This window comes from Artibeus jamaicensis, unplaced genomic scaffold (genome assembly GCF_021234435.1).
Source record: "Artibeus jamaicensis isolate MK-2021 breed Jamaican fruit bat unplaced genomic scaffold, CSHL_Jam_final contig_648, whole genome shotgun sequence".
Classification (NCBI taxonomy): domain Eukaryota; kingdom Metazoa; phylum Chordata; class Mammalia; order Chiroptera; family Phyllostomidae; genus Artibeus; species Artibeus jamaicensis.
Genome location: NW_026521912.1, coordinates 638684 through 661130, shown reverse-complemented (window position 1 = coordinate 661130; position 22447 = coordinate 638684). Strand labels below are relative to the sequence as shown.

General features: G+C 40.8%; 1 protein-coding gene across 2 annotated transcripts in view; it reads left to right on the top strand.

Annotated features, from left to right (window-relative positions):
• Nucleotides 1-11255: 11255 nt before the first annotated feature.
• Nucleotides 11256-22447, top strand: part of ZFP2 (ZFP2 zinc finger protein) — a 64805-nt gene continuing 53613 nt past the window's right edge. The window contains exons 1-2 of one of the 2 annotated variants that reach the window (XM_053670922.1): nucleotides 11256-11415; nucleotides 12384-12471. In XM_053670922.1, the coding sequence (XP_053526897.1) occupies nucleotides 12439-12471 (33 nt within the window). In that variant the 5' untranslated portion in view covers nucleotides 11256-11415; nucleotides 12384-12438. Of the gene's footprint in view, nucleotides 11416-12383; nucleotides 12472-22447 lie in introns of those variants that run through there. The other variant, XM_053670921.1, reaches the window with a different exon arrangement.

Genomic DNA, 22447 nt, shown 5'->3' with positions numbered 1-22447 from the left:
TTTTCAATTAGTTTACATTCAATAATGTAATTGAATGTAAATTACATTATTGAATGTAATTTACATTCTGTATTACATGTAAATTATACAGATGTTATTCTGTATTAGTTTCAGATATATGGTATAGTGGTTAGACAATTAAGATTGTTCTTTACAGAGTGGTCCCCCCAACATTTCAAGTACAACCTGGCCCCATACATAGTCAATATAGTCATCACAATATTATTGACTATATTCCTATGCTGTACCCTGTCTGTGGCTATTTTGTAACTTCCAAATTGTACTTTTTTAAAAAAGATTTTATTTATTTTTAGACAGAGGGGAAGGGAAGGAGAAAGAGAGGGAGAGAAACATCAATGTGTGGTTGCCTCTTGAACACCCCCTACTGGGGACCCAGCCTGCAACCCTGGGGTGTATGGTGACCGGAAATTGAACCAGGACCATTTGGTTCACAGGCCCATGCTCAATCCACTGAGCCACACCAACCAGGGCCCAATTTGTACTTCTTAATCCCTTCACCTTTTCACATAGTCCTCCAGCTCCCCTCCCCTTTGTCAACCTACAGACTATTCTCTGTACCTATGAATCTGTTTCTATTTTGTTTGTTTATATATTTTGTTCTTCAAGTTGTACATATAAATGCTATTTGCCTTTCTCTGTATGATTTATTTGATTTAGCATAATACTCTCTAAGTCCATCCATGCTGTCACAAAGGGTAAAATTTCATTCTTTTTTATGGCTGAGTAGTATTCCATTGTGTAAATGTATCACAGATTTTTTATCCACTTGTCTATTGATGGGCACTTAGGTTGCTTCCATACCTTGGCTATTGTAAATAATGCTGCAATGAACATAGAGGGGCAGTTCTTTCAAATTAGTGTTTTGGGTTTCTTCATATATAGTCCAACAAGTGGAATTGCTGCATCATAAGGCAATTTCATTTTTAATTTTTTGAGAAACTTCCACAATGTTTTCCATACTGGCTGTACCAGTCTGCATTCCAACCAACAGTGTACTAGGGTTCCCTTTTCTCCACATTCTCACCAACACTTTTTGTTTGTTGATTTATTGATGGTAGTCATTCTGATATGTGTGAAGTGGTATCTCATTGTGGTTTTAATTTGTATTTCTCTAATAATTAATGACATTGAGAATCTTTTCAGTAGTTTATTGGCCATCTGTGTACCCTTTTTGGAGAATTATCTATTGAGGTCCTTTGCCAATTTTTAAATCATATTCTTTGTCTTTTTGCTGTTAAGTTCTATGAGTTCCTTATGTCTTTTGAGTATTAACCCATTAATGGGCATTATCATTAAAAAATATTTTCCCCATTCAGTAGGTTATCATTTTGTTTTGCTGATCATTTCCCTAGCTGTACAAAAACCTTTTGGTCTGATGTAGTACCATTTGTTTATTTTTATTTCCCATGCTTGAGAAGATGTGTCAGAAAAAATATTGCTGAGTTTCAGCCAAGATGGAGGTGTAGGTAGAAACACTGCACTTCCTTGCACAACAAAAAGAAGGATAACAACTAATTTTAAAACAATAAAAAACCAGAAGTGCCAGAAAATCAAACTGCACAGAACTCCAACAACCAAGTAGTTAAAGAAACACTCACCCAGACCAGCAGGAGAGATGGAGATAGGAGATGGGCAGCTGAGCAGAGAGGGCACATGGCAGGGTCGTGGACCATGTGAGTGAGGTGGAGCTGGCTGAAAGGAAAACTAAAGACTTAAAGCTAGTTAGTAAAATACTGAGGCAGTTGCCACAGAGGGAGAAACTCCCAGTGTCACAGGAGAGTTCATTGGAAATTGGGGATAGAGCAGAGCAATCAAGTGGCATTGTTTCCTCTCTGACCTCTTCCCCACAGACAGTGCCACAACATGGCAAAGAAGGTTGCTCCACTCTGGTGAATTTTTAAGGCTCTGCCCCTTACAACATAACAGGTGTGCCAAGGCAAAGAAATATGGCCCAAGTGAAAGAACAGATCAAAGCTCCAGAAAAAGAGCTAAGCGACGATAAGATAGACAACCTATCTGATGCAAAGTTCAAAACACTGCTAATCAGAATGCTCACAGAACTGATTGAGATTGCTTGCAAAATGGAGGAAGAAATGAGGACTATGCAAGCTGAAATGAAGCAAAATATACATGGAACCAAGAGTGAAGGAAAGGAAACTGGGACCCAAATCAATTATTTGGAACAAAAAAAGAAATAAACATCCAACTGGAACAGAATGAAGAAACAAGAATTCAAAAAAATGACGAGAGTCTCAGGAACCTATGGGACAACTTTATGTGCTCTAACATCTGAATCATAGGGGTGCCAGAAAGAGAAGAGGAAGACCAAGAAATTGAAAACTTACTTGAAAAATAATTAAGGAGAACTCCCCCAATGTGGTCAAGGAAATAGACTTCCAGGAAGTCCAGGAAGGCCAGAGAGTCCCAAAGAAATTGGACCCAAGGAGAAACACACCAAAGTACATCATAATTACATTACCCAAGATTACAGATAAAGAGAGAATCTGAAATGCAGCAAAAGTAAAGACTTACCTACACAGGAGTGCCCATAAGACTATAAGCTGATTTCTCAAAAGAAACCTGACAGGCAAGAAGAGGCTGGAAAGAAGTATTCCAAGTCGTGAAAGGCAAGGACCTACATCCAAGATTGCTCTATCCAGCAAAGCTTTCATTTAGAATGGGAGGGTTGATGAAGCGCTTCCCAGATAAGGTCAAGTTCAACGAGTTCATCATCACCAAGCCATTATTATATGAAATGTTAAAGGGATTTATCTAAGAAAAATAAGATAAAAAATATGTACAGTAAAATGACAGCAAACTCACAGTTATTAACAACCATACCTAAAATAAAAACAAAAGCAAACTGAGCAAATTAGAACAGGAACAGAACCAGAGAAATGAAGATCACATGGAGGGTTTTCAGTGGGGATGGGGAGGGGATGAATGGGAGGGGGAATAGTACAGGGAATAAGAAGCATAAATGGTAGGCATAAAATAGATGGGGAGAAGTTAAGAATGGCATAGGAAAGAGAGAAACCAAAGAACTTACATGTACAACCCATGGACATGAACTAAGGCCAGGGATGGGGTGGGCTGGAGGGCTGGGGGCTGTAGGGCAGAAGGGGGATAAAAGGGAGAAAAATTAGGAAAACTGGAATACCATAATCAATAAAATATACTTAAAAGAAAAAATTGCTAAGAGGAATGTCAGAGATTTTACTGCCTTTGTTTTCTTCTAGGAGTTTTATGGTTGTGTGACTTACATTTAACGTCTTTAATCCATTTTGAGTTTATTCTTGTGTGTAGTGTAAGGAAGTGGTTTAGTTCCACTTTTTGCAAGTATCTGTCCAATTTCCCAACATCATTTATTGAATAGACTATCTTTACTCCAGTGTATGTTCTTGCTTCTTTTGTCATAGAGTAGTTGACCATACAGGTATGGATTTATTTCTGGGCTCTCTGTTTGGGTTCATTGATACGTGTGTCTGTTTTTATGCCAGTACCATGCTGTTTTGATTACTGTAACCTTATATATATTTTAAAAGTATATTTTATTGATTATGCTATTAGCTGTCTCAATTTTACCCCCCTTTCCCCCCCTCCATCTGGTGCCACCCCTTCCCTCCAGCAATCTCCCCACTTAGTTCATGTTCATGGACTGTGAATTTAAGTTTTTTGGCTTTTCCACTTACTATATTATTCTTAATACCTCCTGTCTATTTTGTACCTACCAATTATGCTTCTTAAATTCTATACCTTTTTCCCATTCTACTCTTCCCCCTCCCAACTGATAACCCTCCAAATGATCTCCACATCTATGATTCTGTTCCTGTTTTAGTTGTTTGCTTAGTTTGTTTTTGCTTTTTATTTTTTAAAATAGATTTTATTGATTATGCTATTACAGTTGTCCCATTTCTCCCTTTATTCCCCTCTGCCCAGCACATCCCTCCCATCCACATTCCCCCCTCCCTTAGTTCTTGTCCATGGTTCATACATATAAGTTATTTGGCTTCTCCATTTCCTGTACTATTCTTAACCTCCCCCTGTCTATTTTCTATCTAACATTTGTGCTACTTATTCCCTGACCTTTTCCCCCATTCTCCCCTCCTCTTCCCCACTGATAACCCTCCATGTGATCTCCAGTTCTGTGATTCTGTTTCTGTTTTACTTGTTGATAGTTGTGAGTTTGTTGTCATTTTGATGTTCATATTTTTTATCTTCTTTTTCTTAGATAAGTCCCTTTAACATTTCATATAATAAGGGCTTGGTAAAGATGAACTCCATTAACTTCATCTTATCTGGGAAGCACTTATTTGCCCTTCCCATTCTAAATGATTGCTTTGCTGTATCGAATAACTTTGGATGTAGGTCCTTGCCTTTCATGGCTTCAAATACTTCTTTCCAGCCCCTTCTTGCCTGTCAGGTTTCTTTTGAGAAATCAGTTTATAGTCTTATGGGAACTCCTTTGTAGGTAACTGTCTCCTTTTCTCTTGTTGCTTTTAAGATTCTCTCCTTATCTTTAATCTTGGGTAATGCAATTATGATGTACCTTGGTGTGTTCCTTCTTGGGTTCAACTTGTTTGGGACTCTCTGGCCTTCCTGGACTTCCTGGGAGTCTATTTCCTTTGCTAGATTGGGGGAGTTCTCCTTAATTATTTTCCAAGTAAGTTTTCAATTTCTTGGTCTTCCTCTTCTTCTGGCACCCCTATAATTCAGATGTTGGAACTTTTGAAGTTGTCCCAGAGGTTAACTAAGCCTCTCCTCATTTTTTTGAATTCTTGCTTCTTCATTCTTTTCTGGTTAATGTTAATTTCTTACTTCTGGTTCAAACCATTGATTTGAGTTACAGTTTCCTTCCAATCACTGTTGGTTCCCTGTACATTTTTCTTTATTTCTCTTTTCATAGCCTTCACTTTTTCCTTTATTTTGTGACCATACTCAACCAATTCTGTGAGTATCCTGATTACCAGTGTTTTGAACTTTGCATGCGATAGGTTGGCTATCTTTTAGTTGCTTAGTTGTATTTTTTCTATAGCTTTGAACTATTCTTTCATTTCGGTCTTTATTTATGTATTTTTTGTCTCAGTGTGCCTGTTACGTATTATGGGGTAGAGCCTTAGGCATTCAGTAGGGTAGGTCTACCCACATAGTTGGGTTGTTGCACTGTATGTGGGGGAGGGGTCTGAGAGAAAACAAAGCTTCTTGCTTAGCTCTCTGGCACCTTTCAGTCACTTCTGCTGCCACTCACAAGCAAATTGGGCCTTTCTGGTGCTGATTCCTGGGTGGGTGGTTTTGTGTACATTCTAGGTTGCTGTGGGCTCTCCAATGAACTCCCTTGTGAGGCTGGGGGTTTCTCTTGCCACCTCAACCTCCACAGATTTTTTTCAGTTAGCCTTGGGTTGCATGGTCTGTCTTGCTCCTAAGTTGTTCCTCCTGGTTTATCTCAGGTGAATGTGGGACCACTGGCTCCACCAGCCACAACCATGCCACTAGTCCTCTATGCCCAGTTGCCTGTCTTCACCCCTCTTACTGGTCAGGATGAATGTTTCTTCTTTAAGTCCTTGGTTGTCAGACTTCCATACAGTTCAATTTCTGTCAGTTCTGGTTGTTTTTTATTTTTAAATTTGTTGTCCTTCTTTTGGTTGTGCAAGGAGGTACAATGTATCTACTTACCTGTTTTTGCTTTTCAAATTCAGTTGTCGATAGTTGTGAGTTTGTTGTCATTTTATTATTCATAAACACTTTATCTGCCCTTTCATTCTAAATGATAGCTTTGTTGAATAGAGCAATCTTGGATGTGGGTCCTTGCTTTTCATCACTTTGAATAATTCTTGCTGTTCCTTTTTGCCTGCAAAGTTTGTTTTGAGAAATCAGTTGATAGTTTTATGGGAACTCCTTTGCAGGTAAACTCTGCTTTTCTTTTGCTACTTTTAAGATTCTCTCTTTATCTTTAATCTTTGGCATTTTACTTATGATATGTTTTGGTGTGGTCTTCTTTGGGTTCAACTTGTTTTGGACTCTCTGCTTCCTGGAGTTGTATGTGTACATACAACTTTTTGTATGTGTATCTTTTGCCAAATTTGGGAAGTTTTTTTAAAAATCTCATTATGTTTTCAAATAAGTTTTCAAGTTCTTGCTCTTCCTCTTCTTCTGGCATCCCTATGATTCAGATGTTGGCACTTTTGGAGATGTCCCAGAATTTTCTTATACACTCCTCATTTTTTTTTTGAATTCTAGTTTCTTCATTCATTTCTGGTTGAATATTTATTTCTTCTTTATGTTCCAAATTGTTGATTTGAATCCTGGCTTCATTCCCTTCACTGTTGGTTTCTTGTGGATTTTTCTTTGTTTCTCTTTTTAGACCCTTCATTTCTTCCTTTATGCTTTTGTTGTACTCAGTGAATTCTCTGAGCATCCTGATCACCAGTATTTTGAACTCTGCATCTGATAGGTTTGCTATCTGTTTTGTTTAGCTCTTTTTCTGTGGTTTTATTCTGTTCCTTCCTTAGGCCATATTTCTTTGTCTCCTCAATTTGGTAGCTTCCTTGTCTTATTTCTGTGTAAGGAACCACAGAGCTGCTTTGACTCCCTGTTTTACCACATCTGTTAAGTTGCAATGGACAGAGCTTTAGATAGTCACCAGGGCAGGGTTACCTGCTTCACCACTTTGTGGCTCTGTGTGTGGGAGAGGGGTCAGAGAGGGGACAGTTCCACTCCTTGGCTTCTGGAGCATTGTCTAGCACTTGCCCCATTTCCAGTCACTTTTCCCACTTCCCCTATGTGACTGGCATCCTTGTAGCTGTTGCCCTGGTGGTGTTTCCCAGAGTGGGTAGGTTTGCATATATTGTAGGTCCATGTGGGCTCTTTAAAAATACTTTTCTGAAGAAGCAGCAGTTTTTCACTGCCCCAACCCACTCTGGCTTTTACAGCCAGAAGTTATGAGGGTTAATTTTACTGGTGCTGGAACCGTGGGCTGTGCAGTGTAGCCTGGGCTTGAAATAGCTCCCTCCCTCCCAAGGTATCCCTCCTGATTTTTATCCACCATACGTGAATGTGGGACTGCCCATTCTGCCACATCTCTTGTGCCTCACTGTGTCCTCTCTATCCCAGCTCCCCATCTCTGCCCTACTCATCTGGATGAAAATGGCTTCTTTAAAACCTTGGTTGTTGTACTTCCATACAGTTTGATTTTCTGGCAGTTTTGGTTGTTTTTTGTTTTGAGATTAGTTGTGATTCTTCTTGTGGTTTTGTGAGGAGGCAAAGCATGTCTGCCTATGGCTCCTTCTTGACCAGAAGTCTATCTTGTAGTATACTTTGATACCAGGTAGTGTGATACCTCCCACTTTGTTGTTTTTCAAAATTTCTGTCACTATTCAGGGCCTTTTATGTTTCTAAATAATTTTTTGGATTATTTGTTCTAGTCCTTTGAAATACATATTGGTATTCAGAAAGGAATTGCCTTTTAAATCTATAGATTACTTTGGGTAATATGGACACTTAAAAATAGTTCATTCTTCCTATCCATGTGCATAATATATGCTTACATTTATTAGTATCTCCTTCAATTTGTTTCTTCAATGTCTTACAATTTTCTGGTTAAATTTTATTCCTAGGTATTTTATTTTTTTGATGCAACTGTAAATGAGATTGTTTCTTACATTCCCTCTCTGATAGCTTATTATTGGTATATAAAAATGCAGCCAATTCTGAATATTAATTTTATATCCTACTTTACTGAATTATCAGTTCTAATAGTTCTTTAATGGAATCTTTAGGATTCTCTCTCTATATAGTATCATGTCATCTGTAAATAATGGTAGTTTTACTTCTTCCTTCCCAATTTGGATACCTTTTATTTTTTTCTTCTTGTCTGATGTGGCTTCTTGTCATGGCTGTGGCTAGGACTTCCAGTTCTACGCTGAATAAGAGTGGTAAAAATGGACATCTCTGTCTTGTTACTGATCTTAAGGGAAACACTTTTTCCCCCCTGTTGAGTATGAGATTGACTGTGGGTTTCTCTTATGTGGCCTTTATTATGTTGTAATGTGTTCCCTCTATTCTTACTTTGCTAAGAGTTTTTTAAAATATATTTTATTGATTATGCTATTATAGTTGTCCCATTTCCCCCCCTTTATTCCCCTCTGCTCTGCACACCCCATCCCACCCACATTCCCCCCTTTAGTTTATGTCCATGGGTCATACATACAAGTTCTTTGGCTTCTACATTTCCTATACTATTCTTACCCCCCTGTATCCCCCATTTAGTTTCTACCTACCATCTATGCTACTTATTCTCTGTACCTTTTTCCCCTCTCTCCCCACTCCCCTGTTGCTAACCCTCCACGTGATCTCCATTTATGTGGTTCTGTTCCTGTTCTATTGTTTGCTTTTGTTTTTGTTTTAGGTGTGGTTGTTAATAACTGTGAGTTTGCTGTCATTTTACTGTTTATATTTCTTATCTTCTTTTTCTTAAATCCCTTTAACATTTCATATAATAGGGGCTTGGTGATGATGAACTCGTTTAACTTGACCTTATCTGGGAAGCATTCAACACTGAACTGCTAATGTTGTGTTGGCTATTGTCATTTTTTAATTTGACAATCTAAGGGAAAAGAGGATGGTGTCCCTGACTAAATAGTCGGGTATTACATGTTTTAAAATTTTTTACAGCACATCAGTCAAAAATCACTGGCTTATGAGAATGTTGCAGCTGGTTTGGGCTTGCATCCAGATCACTCAGACTTTCTTCATATCAGCAATAAGGGCTTCACTTTCTTACCATCTGTGTGTTTACTGGAGTAGGACCTTTAATTTCCTTCAAGTTCTTTTTCTTTGCATTCATAGCTTGGCTGACTGGTACAAGAGGCCTAGAGTTCAGCCTCTCTCAGCTTTCCACATGCTTTCCTCACTAGGCTTAATCATTTCTGGCTTTTCATTTAAAGTGAGAGATGTGTGATTCTTCCTTTTAATTAAACACTTAGAGGCCACTGTAGGATTATTAATCGTCCTGATTTCAATATTATTGTATCTCAGGGAACAGGGAGGCCTGGGGAGAGGGAGAGACAGGGGGAATGCCATTTGGAGCAGTCAGCACACATTTATCAATTAAGTTTGTAGTCTTATATAGCTGTGGCACCCCCAAACAATCACAATCATAACATTGAAGATTGCTGACTAGCATAACAAATAAAATAATGAAAAAGTTTAAAATATTGGAAGAATTACCAAAATGTGACACAGAGACATGAAGTGAACAGATACTGTTGGAAAAATGGTGCCTGCAGACTTGTTTGATGCAGGGTTGCCACAGACCCTCGATTTGTAAATAACTTCAATATCTGCAAAGTGCAATAAAGTGCAGCACAATAAAACAAGGTGTGGCTGAATGGGAAATCTCTGTATCCTCCTTTCAATTTTGCTGTAAACCTAAAACTGCTCTAAAAAAATAAAGTGTTAAAAACAAACTAGTCTTTGCAGACTGGTTCTGTACTACAGCAATCCTTCACTAACTAATGCTCGCTTGACAGCCTAGGAGCCAGATGAAGGAGAAAACCTAAGATCTTCTTAGTCTTTTGTGAATATGCATCTTGGTTAGACCTTATGTTGCTTTTTCAGCTGCTTTTAAATGTCTTGATTTCCAAGAGTCTCACTGCAGCCTCTCCTTGGGGCTTTTGATAGTCTGTCTTATGTTTATACCTTAATTTTTCATTGCAGGTGTCAGTGGAAGTATAGTTTAGTACAACTTTCTGGAACAGTGCTTCTCCCCACCTGAGATCCCAGTTAAGCAAGACAGAGCCCATTATTTCTGGCAGCGCCCAGACAGGCTAGCATTTTACATATAAAGGCTGCTCCCTGTTGGGGAGAGGGAATTGGGAATTCAGCTGCCTCATCTCCAGACCAAGATCTATGTGAAGGAAGGAGTGGGGCAAGGGAACATGAAAATGCCACAAAATTTCCCACAATTTCGTATGTGGTTTATACTTCGTTTGTTTGGCTGCTGTATGTCTTTTATTGTTTTCCAGAACTTTTCAAAGGTAACCTTAGTTAGTTGCACATTGTTTTTGATGTTTCCAAGGAGGGTTGAGGGGTTGGAACTTTTCACTTTGCCATTTTGCTGATTGTCCTCCACTTTAACTAGAAATTATAGATCATGCAATATGGTGATTACTGGAAAGTAAATATATAAACAAAAGAAGTAGAACTGTCATTCATATGTTGTATATTACATAAAAAAATCCGAAACAATTCATTATTGGAACTTAGACTTTAGACAGCATGCTGTATACAAACCCAGTACTTCATAAAATAAGTTTAAAAAGAGATATCATTTACAATAGCTTAAAAAACAGGAAACATCCACAAATAAAACTCACAACAATATGCAATACTATGGGAAATATATGGAGAGTTACTTCACCTAAACAAAAGGTGAGATATATGATGGTAATGGAGTGTTAGATTCAATATTATGAGGTTATCAATTTTCCCCAAGCTGATTTATAGAGTCAATGAATCCAAAGTCTCCGCATATTTACTTACAGGTTGGCATAGTGATGGGTTATTCATGTCAGTTGATTATAGCCAAGATACTTGAACAGAACTGATGGAAGGATACTGATTCTACCTTAGGAAGATTTGGTTTGATAAGGTATCAAACCAAACCTTATCACCATCCGGTATTCGTGACCCTATTCCTTACTGCAACCTGACCAACACACCTCAGCCAGATACCTCTGATCCTGCTCTTTGGCTCCCCCCCCCCCAACACTAATCTTCCAAAATGCTGTGTAATTGCGTCCTTGGTTTATTGCCTGCTCTCTACCCGACCCGTTTTTTATCACTGACATATTTCCAACATTTTACAACAGAACTTAGCACATAGTGGGGGATCGATACTTTAGTTTAACGATTGAAAGAGAAATTGGTTTATTCTTGGCGATTGTCTACTTGCCCTACTGTTATTCATTCAGCTGTGGAGCTGCGAGATACTGCACCGATCGCCCTTGGCGAACCTCCCTTTCCTTCCTGGTGAACGGAGGAACTGGGAACCTAGGGGCCTACAGTAACTGCAGGGCAGCAATCATTTAGAAAGTCGGGTCTGGGCAAGTGACAGAGTAACCATAGATGAGCGCAGAGAACTACACTTCCCAGAACCCTCAGGTCCTTGTACATCCCACTGGCTTTAGCGCAGCCCCTAGTCCCCCGCCTCCCTCCTCCCCCCAACATACAAGGGGCGGGTGGGGGGCAGGTTGCGGCTTTTGTGAGCCGGCTGCTGGCCCAAATCCTGTGAGGAATCCTGACCCAAGGCTGCGGGCAGGCTGGGCAGTCCTGGAGCCTCCCTCCTGCTGAGCGTGTCTCTTGGAGGCACGCCCCCATCTCCGCGGCCTGGGCGAAGTGAGTGGCTGAAGGTCGGCTGGATGGGGCCTCGGGAGGATGGGCACGTGGTACAGGCCGGATCTGCGCTAGTGATTTGTAGGCGCAGGTGGGCCAAGGGCCGGGCTCCGGGATTTTGTCCGCCTGTGCCCCAGGAGCCGCTCTACAGACGTGCCCGGCACTTCATCCTTGTTTCCCCAAGGCCGAGCCCCCCTCTTACTTCCTCCCGACCATTCCCAGCGAGCTCCCTGCCAGGCCCCTACAGGCCTTTGAGTCAGCTACCTGCCATCAGTGAAAGAGAGGAAAGGCGTTTCCTCCCCTCCAGGCTGCCACCGCTGCCCTCTGGAGTTGGGGGCGGGGGGCCTGGGTGGCAAAATGAGAAGTGAGTTGCCAGCTTCCCGCAGTGGCAGAGTCAGGACCTTGACCCGGATCTTCATTTCCTGTGCCCACTCCTCAGAGAACACCCCCCTCTCCACCTTAGCGAAGCCGATGTTTACCCTTTTCAAAGCAGTTTTCCCTAAATGTCTAGAAATTGATTCCTTGACAGGAGACGGGGGTGGGGTTGGGGGTGGGGAGCTGGGTGGGAAAAGCTTGCGGTGGAGAAAGTTGTCACAGGCGTGCAGTGATTCCTGATGGGATGCGCTGGAGCCGTGTCGGGAGCCCTTGGCACCCTCGTCGGCTTGTGAGAGCGCGCAGCTCCCACTGTGCCCTCAGTATCCTGGTCTGTAAAGTGGGGGTGCGGACGGTGCCCTAGGTGCTGTGGGACTGAATGACATGGGCGGGGCATGGCTCATGGCGAGGCTCCAATTCTTTGCTGCTGCTACTGCTGCTGATCCATGCCAGGTCCTTTCAGTGCCCCTGGTTCCTTCTGACTTCTTTCTCTGAGGGCACATGGGGCATTCTTAGGTGGCCTAAGGATTTGAGAGCTGCTGATTCTTGGGGTGGAAAGTAGAAGGGGCTTCACTATCTTCGCTCCCATTTTCTTTAAGATCTGTGTTTTGGAGACTCTGCCCGCCCTCAGGGGGAAGAGCAGGGAAGGAGGACATGGCTCCTGAGCAAAGGGAAGCAAGCTGTCAGGTGAGTTCACTGTATCTCAGATCTTAGGGACAGATCGCTGTTGTTCTTTATTTTTGTTTGTTTTCTGTTTTCACTCAAACTGAAGTTCTCTACCCAGTGCATTCTTCCCCAGGGTTTGGAGGCCAAGTCCTTTTCCTTTGGAAGAGTTGGTCCACCCTGGTTGATGGTGGATTTTGTAGCGAATGCTTGCCTCCTCCCCCAATCCAGGTCAAGTGGTCCCCTTTTCTTTCCCTAATAGACGTACTTTTATTCGTTAATCTCAATTCACTGTATGGATCCTAATTTGACAGGTAAGATGCTGCACATCTTATATTACTTGGGGACAGAACAAACAAACATCACTCTTGGCCAAGTTCCTTTGTGGCCCTGCCTCCTTGCCTCACCAACATCTCCCTCCCTACCCTTGGCAAGAATGCTTTCTTTTTTCTTTTCACCCCTAAGAGTCCTGGTGATACCCCTCCCCATTCCCCCCTTCTTCCACTCCTGGCTTTTCAGATCTATGGTTTTTAGTTTTCTTTCCCTCTTAGCTCTGGATCATGTGCCTTGTTTCTACCACGCTCTTGAAAATTGGTCTTCACCTGCCATTTTTATCTTTATGTGTGGGAATGAGGGAGGTATCTCATACAGCAAGCCTGTGTGTGAATACAGGATAGCCATGTTGGAGGGGATATAGTTGGAAAGGTCCCTTGATTCCAAGGGCAGATAAAAAACTCCTCAGGAAGCAGCAGGGAGGGTTTTGTGGGATATCATAGTGGAAAGGCAGTATATACAGTGGTTAGGAAGTGGGGCTTTTGAGCCACATGGCTAGGTTTGAACCCATACTCTCTGTTGCCCTTTATGGGCCTTGGAAAAATACCTCCACCTCTCTGTGCCTCTGTCTACTCATCTATAAAATGGGAACAATAGCTGTGCCCACCTCATAGGTTGGGTGAGAGGATCATGTGAGTTAGCTCTTGGAAAGTGTTTTGAGCAGGGCCGGGCATAACATGTGGTTGTTGATGTAGCTGAACAATGTTTTTCTAGTAATAATAATATTAGTGTTAGATACAAACTGTTATACAATGTTCCTAGGACCCAGAAAATACTTGTCCTTTCTTTACTCATCTTCATCTAACAATAACAGGTAATGTTGCTGGGTAATGTCCTGAGGGCTTTACCTTTGTTCTCACTCTCATAACAGCACAACAGTTATTATCCCCAGTTTACAAATGAAAAACTGAGCCTCAGAGAAGTCAGGTAACCTGAATTCAAACCCAAGTGTATGGGACATCTAAGTTCCTGCTTGTTATCACCAAGCCATTGCTCTGGGAATCTTTCAGAACACAGGGCACACCCAGCCACGTATTACCAGGGCTCTTCTGCACTGTAATCTTTTGGACCCACAAAATGCTGTGGTGTTTGGTATTCTGAGGCTACAGCTAGGGTCTCCCATTGCATATGTGGGCTGCTTTTCCATTTCATTACAAAAGAGCCATGTTGTTTTCTTGCCCAGAATCTTCTCCTTCCTGTATATAGATCCTTTGCAGCATTCTCCCTGACCTTGCTTGCTGCCTGTATGTCAGTACTGCATGGGCCTGTGTGTAAAACTCACTAACAGGACCTTTAAGACCAGAGGGAGAGTATACCAAGGACTGGGTTAAAAGAAAACTTTAATTATTGTCCTACATCTGTTGCTAATAAACTATGTAACCTGGGGTTTTGACTACCCTGGACCTCGTGTTCCTCATCTCATAAATGAGGTTTGAACTAGGAGATAGTGTGTGGTCCTGTTGAGCTATACTTTTTTTTATTGTTCAAATTATTTCATGCTTTTTTCCCATCTGTCAGTTGAATTGTAAATTCTTTAAGATCAAAGATCATTTCTTGTATCCCTCCCCTATATACAAATAATTCATTACTTTTCTTATAAAATATTGTACAAAATGGTAAAAACATCAGAGGATAAAATATACACATATACATAGGGACTGTCCAGAAAGTACCCAGCCATGTAATATGAAAACTAGAGATGTTTATTGAATAAGACACAAGATACAAGAAACATTGTACATAGGACAGTGATGCCTCAGTCCCCTTCAAAGTTATGACCTTCTTGAGGAAATCTGGTTCATTAGTAGCAGTTTGAATCAAGTGATTAGCAACTGTACCACAGTGTTCCTTCTGCCTTGGTAGCAGAAGCTGTGTAACACATTTTCCACAACACGTTTCATGCCAAGATCCTGTATCAAAATCTTGGACACAGTAGTTTTTGGAATCTCCAGATCAGTTTCTGGTTCTCATACTGTCAGTCACTGATCTTTGTCGATTGCAGCCTGTGCACATTCAACATACTCAGATATTCCGCTTATTGAAGGCCTTCCAGAATGTGGATCACTTTCAACAGATTTTCAACCATTTTTGAAGCATTTGTACCACACTTTTATTTGTGCTGCACTCATTGCATCATCCCTGAAAGCCTTCTGAATCATATGAATAGTTTCCACGGAGGAATGTTCAAGCTTTGATGCAGAATTTGATGCAGATTCTTTGCTTTACTTGCTCAGTCATTTTGAATGCGATGGCCACACAGTACACATGCTCACTGAATGCGTCCATCATCGCTACTGACTAGTGCAGTGAAGTTGTCATTGTTCACGCATGTGCATTCCACTCCACTCTCCATGGCTGCCAGGTTACGCTGATGTTGCACAAACTGTTCTTGTTTTTTTTTCTTTTTTTCATTGATTATGCCATTACATTTATTCTATTTCCCCCCCTCCGTTCCCCTCCACCCTGCACACCCCTCCCCCACCATTCCCCCCCTTTAGTTCATGAACACGTGTCTCAAGTTCTTTAGATTCTGTATTTCCCCTACTATTCTTACCCTCCCCCCATCTATTTTCTATCTACTGTCTATTTTCTGTACCTTCTCCCTCTTTCTCCTTCTCCCACTCCCCTGTTGCTAATCCTTCACATAACCTTCATTTCTATGGTTCACTCCTGATCTAGCTGTCCTCTTATTTGCTTTTGTTTTAGGTGTGGTTGTTGATAACTGTGAGTTTGCTGTCCTTTCACTGTTCATCTTTTTTATCTTCTTTTTCTTAGGTAAGTCCCTTTAACATTTCATATAATAAGGGCTTGGTGATGATGAACTCCTTGAATTTGATCTTATCTGAGAAGCACTTTATCTGTCCTTCCATTCTAAGTGAAAACTTTGCTGGATAGAGCAATCTTGGTTGTAGGTCTTTGGTTTTCATGACTTGGAATACCTCTTTCCAGCCTCTTCTTGCCTGTAAGGTCTCTTTTGAGAAATCAGCTGACAGTCTGATGGGAACTCCTTTGTAGGTGACTGTCCCCTTAGCTCTTGCTGCTTCTAGGATTCTCTCCTTTATTTTAATCTTGGCCAATGTTGGTGTGTTTCTTCTTGGGTCCAACTTCTTTGGGACTCTCCGAGCTTCCTGGATTTTCTGGACCGGTGTAAAGTGGTATCTCATTGTGGTTTTAATTTGCATCTCTCTGATAGCTAATCATATTGAGCATCTCTTCATGTGTCTCTGGATATTCTGTATGTCCTCCTTGGAGAAGTGTCTGTTCAGGTCCTTTTCCCATTTTTTAATTGGGTTAGATGTCTTCTTAGAGTGGAGTAGTGTAAGTTCTACCAAAAAACTGCTCAAACTAATTAATGAATTTGGCAAAACAGCAGGATACAAAGTCAATATCCAGAAATCAAAGGCATTTTTGTATACTAACAATGAATCAGCAGAAGCAGAAATCAAGGAAAAAATCCCATTTGATATAGCAAAAACAAAAATAAAATATCTGGGAATAAACCTAACCAAGGAGGTAAAAGACCTGTATGCAGAAAACTACACAGCACTGAAGAAAGAAATCAGGGAAGATGCAAACAAATGGAAACACATACCTTGTTCATGGATTGGAAGAATTAACATCATCAAAATGTCCATACTACCCAAAGCAATATGCAGATTCAATGCAATACCTATTAAAGTACCAATGGCACATTGCACAGACATAGAATAAACACTTCAAAAATTTATATGGAACCATAAACGACCCTGAATAGCAGCTGCACTTTTATGAAAGAAGAACAAAGTAGGAGGGATCACAATACCTCATATCAAACTGTATTACAAGGCCACTGTAATCAAAACAGCCTGGTACTGGCATAAAAACAGGCACATAGACCAATGGAACAGAACAGAGAGCCCAGAAATCAACCCAACTCTCTACAGTCAATTAATATTTGATAAAGGGGGCAGTAACATAAAATGGAGAAAAGATAGCCTCTTCAACAAATGGTGTTGGGAGAACTGGACAGCTATGTGCAAAAAAATGAAACTTGAGCACCAACTTACACCATACACCAAAATAAATTCAAGGTGGATAAAAGACTTAAATATAAGTCGTGACACCATTAAAGTCCTAGAGGAGAACATTGGCAAGAAAATCTCGGATATTCCACACAGCAATATTTTTACTGATATGTCCCCTAGAGCAAGGAATATAAAGGAAAGAATAAACAAATGGGATCTCATCAAAATAAAAAGCTTCTGCGTGGCTAAAGAAAACAGTATTATCAAGACAACCAACTGTATGGGAAAACATATTTGCCAATGATACCTCAGACAAAGGTTTAATCTCATTTATTTATTTTTAGAGAGAGGGGAAGGGAAGGAGAAAGAGTGGGAGAGAACTATCAGTGTGTGGGTGCCTCTCATGTGCCCCCTACTGGAGACTTGGCCTGCAACCCAGGCATGTGTTTTGACTGGGACTCAAACCCGCAACGCTTTGCTTCACAGGCCCATGCTCAATCCACTGAGGTACACCAGCCAGGACCCTACACCTTCTCTTGGCCAGACGTTCTAGACTATTTTAAACTTTGTGTGTAGTTTTCTCTAAAAAGAGAAAAAATATCTTCTCTTTTTCCTTTATTCTTCTAGTTACATCAAAACTATACCTAACAATCTCTCCAAAATTTTACACTATTTCTAATTTTGTTCTAAGAATTATTTTTTTGTTCCTTTGAAGTCATATTTTAAATTATGCTTTGTATGTTTTGAACAGCATGTTAGGTAATTTAAGTAGAAAAAGGTATAGTTTGATTAGGCAATCAATTAAAGGTGAAAACTTTTAATATTTTCTTTGTTGGCTGCAAAAGAAAACCCAGTCCTAAGAAATAGTTTAAAGAACTTATCACCTATGGCAAAGTTTTGAAAAGGAATCATTTCCATGAAATAAAAAATTTTCTGGACTTCCGCCAAGATGGAGGCATAGGTGGATGTGCCGTGCCTTCTCACTCAACCAAGATTAGAGAAAACTAAATATTAGCAACAGAAAACACAACCAGAACACGGAAAATTGAACTTTTCGGAAGTCCGTTAACAACAAATTCTTCAGCCTGACCGGTAAGGGGTGAAACCAGCGGCTGGCGGAGCAGGGTTGCACAGGAGGACTCGGCCAGACGGACTCAGGACTGCGGAATCCAGGCGCAGGGTCGAACCTAGTGAGCGACCGAGCGAGCGACCAGGCGAGCGACCGCGGGGGAGACAGTGGGGCAGCGGGGCTGCGTGTTGACTGAGGTCGAGCATTTGTGCGCGGGTGGACAGGCGAAGGAGTGGGCGGTTGGACCGGGCGGCAGGTCCCCACAGCAAGCGGCAGTGGAGGGCGCTGCCATTTCCCTGCTCTGACCACACCTCCACATACAGCGTCATAACCCAGCGACTCTGAGTGGCCCGGCCCAGGTGAACCACCTAAGGCACTGCTCCACACCCAGCTGCACAAAACAGCAGAGGAGGTCGCCATTTCCCCGCTCTGGCCACGCCCCCACATACAGCGTCACAACCCAGCCACCTGGGAATCCAAGGCGCCGCTTCTCACACTTAAAGGGCCCGAACAGACCAAGAATGGCGCAGGAGGATCTCAGAGCCCCAGAGCCAATAGATCTAAGCGATGAAGAAATAGCAAAACTCACAGACGCACAGTTTAAAACATTGGTGATCAGGATCCTCACAGAACTGGTTGATTATACGGACAAATTAGACAAATATATGAAGGCGAAACTAATTGAAATGAATGGAATTGCACAGGACACCAATAGCAATGAAAAGGAAACTGGGACTCAAATCAATGGAGTGGACCAGAAGAAAGCAAATAATGGCCAAACAGAAAAGAGTCAAGAAGCAAGAATTCAAAGAAATGAGGAGAGTCTTAGGAACCTCCAGGACATCTTTAAACGCTCCAACATCCGAATTATAGGGGTACCAGAAGGGGGAAAGGCACAGCCACCAGTGGAAAACTTATTTGAACAAATAAGAAAGGAGAATTTCCCCAATCTGGCAAAGGAAATAGACTTCCAGGAAATCCAGGAAGCTCAGAGAGTACCAAAGAAGTTGGACCCAACAAGGAACACACCAAGGCACATCGTAATTACATTAGCCAAGATTAAAATGAAGGAGAGAATCCTAGAAGCAGCAAGAGCTAAGGGGACAGTCACCTACAAAGGAGTCCCCATCAGACTGTCAGCAGATTTCTCAAAAGAGACCTTACAGGCAAGAAGGGGCTGGAAAGAGGTATTCCAAGTCATGAAATCCAAAGACCTACAACCAAGATTGCTCTATCCAGCAAAACTTTCATTTAAAATGGAAGGACAGATAAAGTGCTTCTCAGATAAGATCAAATTCAAGGAGTTCATCATCACCAAGCCCTTATTATATGAAATGTTAAAGGGACTTATCTAAAAAAAAGAAGTTAAAGAAACATGAACAGTGAAAGGACAACAAACTCACAGTTATTAACAACCACACCGAAAACAAAAGCAAACTAAAAGGACAGCTAGATCAGGAGTGGAAACATAGAAATGAAGATCTCAAGGAGGGTTAGCAACAGGGGAGTGGGAGGAGGAGAAGGGGGGAGAAGGTACAGAAAATAAGTAGCATAGACAGTAGATAGAAAATAGATGGGGGGGCAAGAATAGCATGGGAAATATAGAATCTAAAGGACTTGAGACACATGGTCATAAACTAAAGGGGGGTAATGGTGGGGATGAGGGGTAGGGTGGAGGGGAATAAAGGGGGAATAGAACAACTGTAACAGCATAATCAATAAAAATAAAATAAAATAAATTAATTAAATAAATAAATAAATAAAAGAAAAAAATTTTCTCACTTGAGGTCGTCTAGTTTTTATTTTTATTTTTTTGTGGCTGTTATTGAGCATCTGATAAAAATTACTTTTTCCACTAACCTCCTTTATCACTTTTTTCCTTTTTATTGATTTATTGGGGTGACACTGCTCAACAAAATTATGCAGGTTCCAGGTATACAATTTCACAACACATCATCTGTACACTGCGTTGTGTGTTCACCAGTCCAAGTCAAGTCTGTCCATCACCATTTATGCCCTGTATACCCTACTATACTTTCCCTCCAACTCCTTTTCCCCTGACAATAACCACACCGTTTTTCCTGTCCCTGAGATTTTTCCTTTTTCTTTTTTGCTCAGTTTTCACTCCCCCAACAGCTGTCCACCTGATCTCTATCTGAGTCTATCTCTATTTTACTTGTTTATTTAGTTCATTAGCTTCGACATATGAGTGAAATCATATGGTATCTGTCTTTCTCTGACTGGCTTATTTCACTTAGCATAATGTTCTCCACGTCTGTCCATGCTGTCATAAATTAGGGTAAGTTTTCCTTTTTTTATGGCTGAGTAGTATTACATTGTGTAATGTAATACTACCTTTTTTAAATGTAATACACAGCTTTTTAACTTACTCATGTGTGATTGGGAATTGGGCTGCTAGTTTTAACAGATTTCAGATTGTGAAGGAAAAAGAAAGAAGGGAAATCATTCTAATCCCTGGAACTCGTTTATCCAGTAAATGTTTATTACCAGGTTTGAGCCAGGTTCTCTCCTAGGCACCAGAAATTGTACAGAAGAAACAAGCCCTGACTTGAAGAAGTCATGAATTGAAGGGGCAAGAGGATAGCATTAAAGGGAATGACAAATGAGTAAGCAGAGTATGTGTTAAAGTATTTTCACAAGGAAATCAATGTTATTGTGATACTATGTTATGTAACATAGAAATTGTAGAGATTTGTGCAGGATGCAGAAAGGAGCTTAGCCAAGGGGGCCTGGAAAGACCAGAGTTAGTGTTCCAAACAGTGATGCTTAAACCCAGTTTTGGAAAAATAATATAAATTCTCCAGCATGAAATGAGTAGTTCAAAATATGCAAAGCTGACAGCATGGTGTGTTTGTAGGACATCTGTTAAGTGATGAGAATGACTGGTATTGAAGCTTGAGGAGGCAGAGGTCAGTTAACCAAAGGTGTTATTTCCTGTGCCAAAGAATTGATTTTGCTTCTGAAGTTTATGGAACCAGTGAAAGATTTTATGTGGGCAAAATTGTTTTGGCATGATGTGTAAATCATGAATTCAGGAGGTTGAAGACTGCTGTGAAGACTGAAGCCTAGAAGTATGGGCTGTTACAGTAATTTGAATGGTAGGTAAATGAAGCTCTCCACTCAAGGAATGAAGACTCTGACAGATGTTAATGGGGTAAATAGGGCTTGGTTTTTGCAATCAAGTGATTGGGAGAGGTGATGTGAGAAGAAAGATAGGTTTCTGCCTAATTAACTGGGTGGATGGGATGGTTGTGCCATGAGCTAAGTAGGCAATACAGGGGATGAGCAAGTTTAGTTTTACACATGTTAAAATGTTCATACAGATCTTAAAGAAAATCATGAACAAGATAACTAGCATTAAGGATAATTAAAATATAGGTGCAGTCAAAACCATGGTACATGAAACTGGCCAACAGAGTGTACAGATTAGAATCAGAAACAAAGAAATCACGGATATGACCCAGGAAATCATCAATATTATAAGGAGTTGATGTAAGAAAAGGAATTGAATTAAGATGAAAAGGAATGGTTGTGCAGGTAAGAGTGAAGCCAGAAGAGTGATGGCACTGAGCCCAAAGAAGAAATGAATCTAAGAAGGTCATTAGTGTCACATACCACAGATAAGTAATAGAGTCAATTGGAATTTGTAACTAGGAGAACATTGGAGACATTGGCAAGAGCAATTTCAGTGGATTAGGGTGAACAGATTATGATAAATTAGATAATTTTTAAAGGAAAATTATTATTTTAAATATATTTAATTGATTATTATCATTACAGTTGTCCTATTTTTCCCCCTTCATTCCCCTCCACCTTACACAGCCCCTCCCACCCACATTCCCTCCCTTTAGTTCATGTCCATGTATCTTAAGTTCTTTAGCTTCTACATTTCCCACACTACTCTTGCCCTCCCCCCATCTATTTTCTCCCCACCGTCTATGCTACTTATTCTATGTACATTCTCCCCCCTTCTCATCTTCCCACTCCCCTGTTGCTAACCCTCCATGTGATCTCCATTTCTGTGGCTCCACTCCTGATCTGTCTGCTTAGTTTGCTTTTGTTTTAGGTGTGGTTGTTAATAAGTGTGAGTTGGCTGTCCTTTCACTGTTCATATTTTTTAACTCCTTTTTCTTAAATAAGTCCCTTTAACATTTCATATGATAAGGGCTTGGTGATGATGAACTCCTTGAATTTGACCTTATCTGAGAAACACTTTATCTGTCCTTCCATTCTAAATGAAAGCTTTGCTGGATAGAGTAATCTGGGATGTAGGTCCTTGCCTTTCATGATTTGGAATACTTCTGCTGGAAGGGACTCTTTCCAGCCCCTTCTTGCCTGTAAGGTCTCTTTTGAGAAATCCGCTGACAGTCTGATGGGAACTCCTTTGTAGGTGACTGTCCCCTTATCTCTTGCTGCTTCTAGGATTCTCTCCTTCATTTAACCTTGAGTAATGTAATTATGATGTGCCTTGGTGTGTTCCTTCTTGGGTCCAACTTCTTGGGACTCTGAGCTTCTTGGACTTCCTGAATTCTATTTCCTTTGCCAGATTGGGGAAGTTCTCCTTTCTTATTCG